The following is an 11,332-nucleotide window of genomic DNA, read 5'->3' on the forward strand; positions in this document are numbered from 1 at the left end:
ACCATCTCCACAGAGGAACTCTGGTCACCCTGACAGAGCTCCAAGGGAAGTGACCAAGAAAAATGTATGAAGAAAATAAAAGTTTGTATACATTTTTGAATAAGGCTGTAACATAAAATGTGTAAAAAGGGGTCTGAAAACCTTCCGAATGCACTGTACTTATGAGGAATATTATGTTCATGGATACAGGCATGAACAGGATATCAAAGGTGCATGTAAACAGCTTATCCCGAATAAGCGGGATATGAGCTATTTTCCGGAATACTGTGTGCATGTAAACGCGGTCACTGAGTGCTAGCTAGAGCTGCAGAAACGTTACACAGACAGGAGACGGGGTGACACCGGTAGCTAGCTAGCTAGGACACCCGTAGACAGTGTCCTTCACCACCAGCTGTGCACTGCTTTCCCGCATTTTTGTTAACGTTACATGCTGACCACACCGGCCGTGTTGCTTGCGAGAGCATTGCAAAATAAATGTACACATATTAATCAATAATTTCATCCCAAACTGCTCGCGAGCATCTGCGTAGCCAGGTGCTAAAAAAAATACTTGGTTCTGTTTTAGACGCCCTGCAAGTCCTGCCTCATAACCACGTGGGTGATTGAAAGACGAATGAGGTCCACAAACAAAAAGTGTTACCGAGAGCAATGTGTAATATGGCAAAATTAGCCAACAAGGCATTTGTGGTAAGTGCATGGGAGCCATCAATTTTATGCACAGCCGCTATTGCGGTACGGTTCTAGAAACATAAAGCCCTCTACTTTCATATCACATCAAAATCATCTCACGATGGCAAAATATACACTTTCGGTTAACACAGTTGCAGGCGACAGTATTTTTCAGTGACAACACGTTTGTGGCGTCCATCGTCCGTTTACACAAAGATGTTTGAAGACGCAGATAGCTAATTAGCACAGGTAGTCGACTGTCTTCCATCTGTTTTCCATAAACAAGTGCTGGAACATGGTTCTTTATGTTTCCAAAACGTTGGCGCAAAAGAAGTGGCCAAGCACGACTCCAACACCATCATTAAGTTTGCTGACGACACCAGTGGTAGGCCTAATCACCGTCAACGATGAGACCTGGCAGTGTGGTGCCAGGACAACAACCTCTCTCAATGTGAGCGAGACAAAGGAGCTGATTGTGGACTATAGGAAAAGAAGGGCCGTACAGGCCCCCATTAACATTGATGGGACTGAGCGGATCGAGAGTATCAAGTTCCTTGGTGTCCACATCACCAACAAACTATCATGGTCCAAACACCATGACAGTTGGGAAGAGGACACGACAACACCTTTTCCCCCTCAGGAGACTGAAAAGATTTGGCATGGGTCCCCAGATCCTCAAAACATTGTACAGATTCACCATCGAGAGCATCCTAACCTGTTGCATCACCACCTGGTATAACAACTGCTCGGCATCTGACCGTAAGTCGCTACAGAGGATATTGTGTATGGCCCAGTACATCACTGTCAAAGACTCCAGTCACCCAAGTCATAGACGGTTCTCTCTGGTACCACATGGCAAGCGGTACCGGAGTGCCAAGTCTAGGACCAGAAGGCTCCTTAACAGCTTCTACCTCCAAGCCATAAGGCTGCTGAACAATTAATCCACCCGGACTATTTACATTTTATACACACTGATACATAGAAAAAAACTGAAATACTGTTCTTTTTCCTGGAAAACTGCCCTTTTCGACCTCATGCTTGCTAGCAGTAACCACCACAGCCAATCAGCTCCTTTGTTGTTCAACGCGATGTGCAATTCCATAACGGCTGTTGTGGCTAATGCTAGCTAGCATGAGGATGAAAAGGGCAAACTAGCAGTATTTCAATCTTCTCGATAGAGCAGTGTAGATAAAGGTCAAAGTTGGAGTACAGTGGCATACAGGGTTGGGTAGGTTACTTTCTAAATTACCTGTCCAAAATTGTAATTAGTAACATTATTGTCACGACTTCTGCCGAAGTCGTTGCCTCTCCTTGTTCGGGCGGTGCTCGGCGTTCGACGTCACCGGTCTTCTAGCCATCATTGATCCTTTTTTTATTTTCCATTGGTTTTGTCTAGTCTTCCCACACACCTGTTGTCAATCCCATTCATTACCTGTTGTGTATTTAACCCTCTGTTTCCCCTCATGTCTTTGTCAGAGATTGTTTTATTGTCAGTGTAGTGTGATTGTTGTATAGGTGCGCGTCGGGTCCTCGTACCCATGTACATTTAGTGTTATGGAGCATACTCCGTGAACTTTATTAAGACTCCATTTTACACTCCATTTTACTCTCCTGCGCCTGACTTCCCTGCCACCTATTACACCTATGCATGACAGAATCTCTGACCCTATATATGAAGTCAGCAGGAGAGGACACTATGCCCATGGAGCTGGAGGAACGCGTTCAGGAACAAGCGAGGGAGCTTGACGTTCTCAGCTCCGTCATGGATCACATTGTCCAGAAAATGGATCGCTGGGAGAGACAGGGAGTTTCTCCAGCGCCACCACCACCACAACCGGAATCTCCCGTGAACGTTTTTTCCTCTCCGGAATCGAGGATCCATTTATCCCTACCTACGGGATACAACGGAGATACTGACGGCTGCCAGGGTTTCCTCCTTAAGCTGAACTTATATCTAGCCACGGCCTCCCCAGTACCATCTGACCGTGAGAAGAGTTACGCCCTCGTCTCATGCCTCACCGGGAAAGCCCTGGAATGGGCCAGCGCTGTGTGTAGTAGGGAGGATGCGGCGTTGGACCATTTTGAGGAGTACACCCGCCAATTCCAGATAGTATTCGATCACCCACCTGAAGGCAAATCAGCGGGTGAGCTTCTCTATCATCTGAGGCAGGAGATGAGGAGTGCACAGGATTTTGCTTTGGAGTTTAGGACCTTGGCTGCCGGCGCTGGATGGAGCGACAGGGCCCTGATCGACCATTACCGTTGTAGTATACGCGAGGACGTCCGTCGGGAGCTGGCATGTAGAGACACCACCCTCACCTTCGACCAGCTGGTGGACATGTCCATCAAGCTGGACAACATGCTGGCTACTCGTGGACGTCTAGATCGGGGTCTGGTTGTTCCATCCTCCCGCACCCTCTCTCCCGAACCTATGGAATTGGGAGGGATGGTGCGCAGGGAGACCGGAGGGGGTTCCCGCTCGAGCACCATTCAAGGTCGCAGAGGGCACACTGCTGGTCGGTGCCGGGTTGGTTCCTCTGGGAATAGAGGGCAGGCAGGGCATTCTGGCGTCACCCCAGGTGAGTAGGCACCATTCTCATCCAGAGCCCTCTGCTGCACTAATGTTTGTCTCTTTTCCTGGTTTTTCACTGCATTCCCAGTATAAGGCGCTAGTAGATTCAGGTACGGCTGGGAATTTCATTAATAAAAGTCCAGCTCATAGTTTAGGGATCCCTATTGTTCCTGTGGATATGCCTTTCCCTATTCATGCCTTAGATAGTCGACCATTAGGGTCAGGGTTTATCAGGGAGGTAACCGCACCTTTGTGTATGATAACGCAGGAGGGTCACAAGGAGAAGATTAGTCTTTTTCTTATTGATTCTCCTGCGTATTCTGTGGTGCTAGGCCTACCCTGGTTAGTTTGTCATAACCCCACTGTTTCTTGGCCACAGAGGGCTCTCACGGGGTGGTCGCGAGAATGCTCAGGTAGGTGTTTAGGGGTTTCCGTTGGTGCTACTACGGTGGAAAGTCCAGACCAGGTCTCCATCGTGCGCATTCCCCCCGAATATGCCGATTTGGCTCTCCCCTTCTGTAAAAAGAAGGCGACTCAATTACCACCCCATCGACAGGGGGATTGTGCGCTAGATCTCCTGGTAGACGCTGCATATCCCAAGAGTCACGTGTATCCCCTGTCGCAAGCGGAGACGGAGGCTATGGAGACATATGTCTCTGAATCCCTGCATCAGGGGTTCATTCAGCCATCCATTTCACCAGTCTCTTCGAGTTTCTTTTTTGTGAAAAAAAAGGATGGCGGTTTACGCCCGTGCATTGATTATCGAGGTCTTAATAAAATCACAGTGAAATATAGTTACCCGCTACCTCTGATCAATACGGTTATTGAGTTAATGCACGGGGCACGTTTTTTCACAAAATTGGATCTCAGGAGTGCGTACAATCTGGTGCGTATTAAGAAGGGTGATGAGTGGAAGACGGCATTTAGCACCACCTCAGGTCATTATGAGTACCTGGTCATGCCATATGGGTTGATGAATGTTCCATCAGTTTTCCAATCATTTGTAGATGAGATCTTCAGGGACCTGCACGGGCAGGGTGTAGTGGTGTATATCGATGATATTCTGATATACTCTGCTACACGCGCCGAGCATGTGTCCCTGGTGCGCAGGGTGCTTGGTCGCCTGTTGGAGCATGATCTATATGTCAAGGCTGAGAAATGCTTGTTTTTCCAACAATCCATCTCCTTCCTAGGGCATCGGATTTCCACTTCAGGAGTGGAGATGGAGAGCGACCGCATTACAGCCGTGCGTAATTGGCCGACTCCAACCACGGTAAAGGAGTTGCAGCGTATTTTGGGGGTTTTCCAATTACTACCGGAGGTTTATCCGGGGTTTTGGTCAGGTGGCAGCTCCCATTACCTCACTGCTAAAGGGGGGCCCGGTGCGCTTGCAGTGGTCGGCTGAAGCAAACAGGGCTTTTGAGCACCTGAAGACTCTGTTTACCTCGGTGCCTGTGCTGGCTCATCCGGATCCCTCTTTGCCATTCATAGTGGAGGTGGACGCATCCGAAGCTGGGATAGGAGCAGTGCTCTCTCAGCGTTCGGGTACGCCACTGAAGCTTCGCCCCTGTGCTTTCTTTTCGAAGAAGCTCAGCCCGGCGGAGCGAAACTATGATGTGGGGAACCGAGAGCTGTTAGCTGTCGTAGAAGCTTTGAAGGTGTGGAGGCATTGGCTTGAGGGGGCTAAACACCCTTTTCTCATCTGGACTGACCACCGCAATCTGGAGTACATCCGGCAGGCGGAAATCTGTTCTTTGGTTCCAACCGCCTTATCTTTGTGAGACGCAGAGTAGGTGAACGGATGATCTCCACATGTGTGGTTCCCACTGTGAAGCACAGAGGAGGTATGGTGGTGCTTTGCTGGTGACACTTATTTATTTAGAATACAAGGCACACTTAACAAGCATGGCTTCCACAGCATTCTGCAGCGATACGCCATCCTTTCTGGTTTGCACTTAGTGGGACTATCATTTGTTTTTCAACTGGACAATGACCCAACACACCTCCAGTTCTGTGTAAGGGCTATTTGACCAAGGGGAGTAATGGAGTGGTGCATCAGATGACCTGGCCTCTACAATCACCAGACCTCAACCCAGTTGAGATGGTTTGGGATGAGTTGGACCGCAGAGTGAAGGAAAAGCAGCCAACAAGTGCTCTGCATATGTGGGAAATCCTTCAAGACTGTTGGAAAAGCATTCCAGGCAAAGCTGGTGGAGAGAATGCCAAGAGTGTGCAAAGCTTTCATCAAGGGTGGCTACTTTGAAGAATCTCAAACATACTACATGATTCCATGTGTTATTTCATAGTTTTGATTTCTACTATGTAGAAAATAGTAAAATAAAGAAAAACCCTTGAATTATTAGGTGTGTCCAAACTTTTGACTGGTACTGTGCATATTAGCAAAATTGTTTTACCCGAGCTGAACTCCCTCAAACTTGTTGCAAGAGGTCATTTTTCATTGGATGTCCGCTGGTTGCAAAAATAATTGATAGGCAGCTTTAACTTGTTCAATTTAACAATTATTAGTTAAAAATACCCATATTCATTTATGAACAGCCATCCACAACAACCACAATCTGTAAGGCGCAAATAGCTAAACGAAAGATCAGCAATGTGATTCACATCAATGCACTATGCAGATATCAATAACTTGATATCCGTATCGACTGTAAACCACACCCGTGCCATTAGAAGACATATCTCGGACTGTAGCCGACAAAAGGATATTCTGGCTCATAATCAGTGGTCTATGACTTGTGGTCATCCTCGCTAAGGCGGAACAAATATTTTTTCCTCAGTGGCGGCAGGTAACCTAGTGGTTTGAGCGTTGGGCCAGTGACCAAAAGGTTGCTAGATCAAATTCACGATGCTGATAAAGTAAAAATCTGTCGTTCTGCCAGTTAACCCACTGTTCCTAGGCCGTCATTGTAAATAAGAATTTGTTCTTAACTGACTTGCCTAGTAAAAAAAAAAGTTTAAAAAAAAGTAATCTATTTCTTCAAAAGTATCTGTAATCTGATTACAGGTGTTTTAATGTAACCACAATTGCATTTCCGACCCCAGTGCAGCTCTGTGTACACAAGTCAGGCATTCTAAGCATCTAGAATGGGCTACAGTAGTGTATGCAAATACACCCGCGTTGCTAAAAGCACCCATCTGTTATCCATCGCATCAGATTACACATACATTTTAAAATAAAAAGTTGCACATGTATAATACTACAACGATGGCATAGCCTAAACGGAAAAAACTCTGATAATACGTTTATTTCCCTTTTGGCCCACATTTCAATCCCATGGACAATTATGGAAATTTAGAATATTAAAAAAAAGTTACTTAAACACAACAGGAACCAATAGGAAGTTCCTGCAAATGCAGAATGCCCACAAGCAAGAAACCTCCGAATTTCAGGCCGCAATCACACACTATCGACTGCAGCTGGCATCGGATAGCCCCGCCTATTTTGTAGTTGTTTACATCAACGATAAAGCGTATATCTCCTGGCTATATAACTCGTTTGCCACTGAAATTGTAAATCTGTTGAAATATAGACATTATAATACCTTTTGTCGGTTCCCCGCGTCTAGTTGTATAGCCACTTTAGCCATTTTCATGGCATTTTGAAGGGGATTCATTGCAACGCAGCGCCAACTGCGGCCAATCAATGTTCCGGATATGCACTCCGGTCTGGTGGTTCTATGATGTTTATTATTTTCGTACTACTTCCGGGTTTTGTTGTTTACAATATAAACCGTTACCAGTTCGTGCTTAATGATATTGTGTTACTGTTTAAAAGACTGTATATTTTACTAAACCACCAACGAAGTGGTTAAACTACATATGACTGATAGAATTTGAGGCGAATAGTGTTCTCATTGGAAGTCGCAGCTGCAGCTTTCAAACCAACTTTGGTAAAAAACAGCTTTCTGAATAGCTCCCATTTAAGGCTCAAGTTTCTTTGAAAACTACTGCTACATTATATTGATAGGATTTTCCTTTGGATCCTCCGTATTCTCTTAGGACTGTGTTATGAAGAAGAGAGTGAGGCGTGCGCGGTTTTCCGATGTGGCAGCAGGACAGAGAAGCCAGACTCAGTTAGTTGTCGGGGTTAAGAAACATTTTGGGCGGCGAGGAAGAACCAATAATAATGCTGCAAAGATAACTTCACCATCAGTGACAGATCTACAATTTTACAATTGAGCACAGCAGTGTCAGCTGTGGCGACAGAAGCGGAGGAGCGGCCACAGCATAGATCAAAGAAATCCTGTGATTCCCCTTCAAAATTCTTGACAAGCAGTCTAGATTTTGAGGTCAATGATAGGTTGTTGTCAGGTGTTTTACCTCCATAAGGTAAAGTATCAGCTGTTAAACATTCTCAAATGCAACATACTTCCTTGTCTGATCCTACAGGTATGGGCAGACTCAGCACTGCATTCTGTCATGGAAAGTTCTCACCTTGGAGGCTGCGGCATGCCTTCAACAAGTGGCCAGGGGATCCAGACAGAACCAGCCCAGTCACCACTGTTTTTATACATAGACTTTCAGGGCCTAGTTGGAGTGCCACTGAATCGTAGTCCACGTCACTCAGTTTGTCTGCAAGACCTGCCACACAAAATGCTACAAGTGCCACACAATACTGCTCATATTTATGCAGAGGGTTAACATCTTGCCCTCTGTGAATGTGCACACCAGAGGCAGGTGAGAAAAACTGCAAGCAACTGTAATGTCACAATGTAGAGAGCGGCGATTGCAAAACTACGAGGGTCAGCAATGAGCTAGTCTGCAAATATGGCCCAAAACAGCAGTGAAACCATAACATGATATTGATTTTGGTTTCAGGAAGAGTTCAGAGGGCTCTCAATGAACGGTGGACCCCATCTTTGTTGTGTAAGTGGATACATTCCATCAGGACAAGATGATTACCAGATTTTGATAGGCAGAGATGGCTTTCATGTTTATAACCACTGTTACCAGTTGTCCCATTTCTTTTACCTCCAACCTGACAACCACCTCTCCTTTACCAGCACCCTCCACCCCCTCCTTCCCAAGTGTCTCCACAGCCTGCTGTCCTGGGCCCACCACCATGCAGACGACTGCCACTCTTGCCCTGTGCTGAAAGAAGTGCTGGAGAGGCAGTGCTGGGGCTCAGTAAGTGCCGTCTGGGGGTGTGTGGATGGACATAGTTACGGAATGGACACACAGACCACAAAGCCCAGAGCAAACCCTGGACACACTGAGAGTGATCCCCTACTGGAAGGTGAGGAGCAGCTTCGAGGGAACCAACACCCTGTCAACACCACCATGTCCCAGCCCAGTACAGCTGCCACCCCCCAGACTCAGAGCGCCGTCCACACTGATGCTACCACCACCAGTGCAGATGGTCAGACAGCTTTTGGTACCGCCAAAGTTACCCTGGGAAACAGAACACTCAGTATTTAATGTGTTTACTGAAGTATGGTCTTAACTGCATTGAAATGTATGGCTCTTTGCAGGTGGTTACCATCTTATTGTCTGTTGCCAGTCAAAATTAATTTGTTTGACCCTCTTGTCCCTAGAATTTCTCTTTGATGAAGAGACACCCTCTCCTGCACCAGCCCTGCTCATGGACAGGCCAGGTGAATCAACAATGAAAAACAAGGTTCATGTTATACAGTGCTGGAAAGTTAAGATTGGTTAAGCTATAGGCTGTTGTGTCAAATCTTAGGAACTTGTCCAGCGAGGAAGAGTTTGAAGAGAAAAGGAAAAGTGTATCCTCTGAATTATTTGAGCCATACCTAGAGAAGGAGTGAGTGGATTGATGTGGGTTCTAGCCAGAGGCGACATGCCCATAGGGGGCACAGGGTCACATGCCCCTTCAGATTGGCCCTGTTTAAAAATAATTGTGGTTTCACTACTAGCCACCTCGCAATTTTATGAAGCTGACTTTAGCTAGCCCAGATAGGCTCCCAACCACATAACTAGCTACCAAGATGCCATTTCAGTCTATCAATCAAGTTAGAGTAGCTAGCTTGTCTATCTTAACTGGCATGCCTATAAAAGCAAGCAATAGCTAAATGTACTGAATAAGACTGACATTCCTTTCAATCTTTTACCCAGAATTTAGCAGAGAAGCACATTTAGTTTTGTCGTTTCTTTTTACCCACCAGTCCGGAGGATACAGACCGCTCAAGAGGTATGCTTAGATATGCAGATAAATATACATTTTTCTTTACAAAGAATTAAGCATTCTGGGGTGCATGATGCCCTGGTTCTAGCTATTTTGCATATCAAACCAAAATTATACATAACACATCAGTGGACAGAAAGATCTCTTATTACTAGCGGAAAAAGGGCATCGTGGCTTTGATATCTTCAGTGTTTTCTTCCTTTTTCCATGCCCTGCAGAATTTCTTCCCCGAAGAAGAGAACCAAAATAAAAGAAGCAATTGGTCTGAGGTGTAGTATCCATGTTTGTTTTTGGTTTTCAGAGAGGAGTTGCCCAATCTACAAATGTCCGTACCCAGGCTGCTTATCTGTAGAAAAAAAAAGAGCAGAGGGCATAAAGGTCAGATTCAAGTCCTCCTTACAGCACTGTTAATTATCTTATGACAATGAACATGTCTGTTGGTACATTACCGTTTTGAGTGCGGTTGTGTCTCGGGTACAGAAACACACTAAGGAGCACTATGAAGAGGTCTGCGAGCGGCCCTGCCCTCACCATAGGCTGCAACAAGGTCTTCATGATTGACCGCTACCTGCAGCGACACGTCCAACTCATTCACACATGTAGGTTTGGACTGGACACAGCGCTTTTACTGGGGGGAGAGATGTCTGTCCCAAAAGGTGCCCTAGTTCTAATATTGTGCACTACTTTAGAAAGCCTGATTGGTCACCTGATCAAAAGTAATGCACTATGAAGGCAATAGGTTGCCATTTGGGATGCTACCAGAGTGTGTTGGTATTAAGTTAGACCATTCTCCTTTTTATAGAGTTGGGGAACTACATCTGTGACCAATGTGGGTCAGACCTTCAAGCAGAGGAAACACCTGTCTGAACCAGATGTGCCACTCAGGGGTTAAGCCACTGCAGGGGGAGATTAAGCTCATATCAGGTGGCAAGGTTCTGCTGAATTGTGTTGTGAGGGGCTCAATCACTGAGTCTGTCAGGAGTTAGCCAAGCCTTTGATTATGTGGTATGATTTGGGTGAATCTGTAATAATGGAATGGATGGATAGGGGCACAAGAATGCAAGCTTGTGTCTACTTTAAGATGACCAAACAAGGCAGAGGCTGATCTGGAATTTGCATGTGACCTGTGTGGGGAGCGCTTTGAGAAGGCCCACAACCTCAACGGCCATGGTGCAACCCCTCACACTAGCAGCTGTCAGAGGAAACATTGACAGCCCCTCCAACAACCAACCATCAAAGACTGGGGAGCTGAACCCATACACCGGTTGATAGACTTGATTAGGTCCGTGACCGATAAGGAGTTGCACAAGAACACAACGTCCCTTGAGCCTCTATAAGGAGTCTGGTATAGACTGGTCATGGGTACAGTGACTAATTGAACAGGACATGGAATCACTAGTCACTTTTAATGTTTATACTGTTGTACTCATTTCAATTGTATATACTGTATTCTAGTCAATGCCACTCAGACATTGCTCGTCCTAATTTATATATTTCTTAATTCCATAATTCTACTTTTAGATGTGTGTATTGTTGAAGTATTAGATACTACTGCACTGTTGGAGCTAGGAACACAAGCATTTCACTACACCCGCAATAACATCAGCTAAATATGTGTGAGACCAATAACATTTGATTTGACTTGTACTGTTCATGCTCTAAACCAGGAATAGGCAACTGACTGGGGGCACAGAAAAATATCAACTCATCAGTGGTGTAAAGTAGAAATACTTTAAAGTACTACTTAAGTTGTTTTTGGGGGGTATCTGTACTTTACTATTTATATTTGACAACTTTTAATTCACTACATTCCTAAAGAAAATGTACTTTTTACTCCCAATTTCCTTGACACCCAAAAGTACTTGTTACATTTTGAATGCCATCTGGTTTATTTTTACTTTTGATACTTAAAACCAAATACTGGG

General features: G+C 45.5%; 1 protein-coding gene and 1 pseudogene across 2 annotated transcripts in view; one reads left to right on the forward strand and one right to left on the reverse strand.

Annotated features, from left to right (window-relative positions):
- Positions 1-6,964, reverse strand: part of vps9d1 (VPS9 domain containing 1) — a 29,732-nt gene extending 22,768 nt beyond the window's left edge. For both annotated transcript variants that reach the window (XM_064930111.1, XM_064930110.1), the window contains exon 1: positions 6,805-6,964. In XM_064930111.1, coding sequence (XP_064786183.1) covers positions 6,805-6,876 — 72 coding nt within the window. In that variant the 5' untranslated portion in view covers positions 6,877-6,964. The remainder of the gene's footprint in view (positions 1-6,804) is intronic.
- Positions 6,965-7,286: 322 nt separating this feature from the next.
- Positions 7,287-11,332, forward strand: LOC135509447 (zinc finger protein 276-like; annotated as a pseudogene).

The sequence above is a fragment of the Oncorhynchus masou genome, chromosome 22 (genome assembly GCF_036934945.1).
Source record: "Oncorhynchus masou masou isolate Uvic2021 chromosome 22, UVic_Omas_1.1, whole genome shotgun sequence".
In the NCBI taxonomy this organism is placed as follows: Eukaryota; Metazoa; Chordata; class Actinopteri; order Salmoniformes; family Salmonidae; genus Oncorhynchus; species Oncorhynchus masou.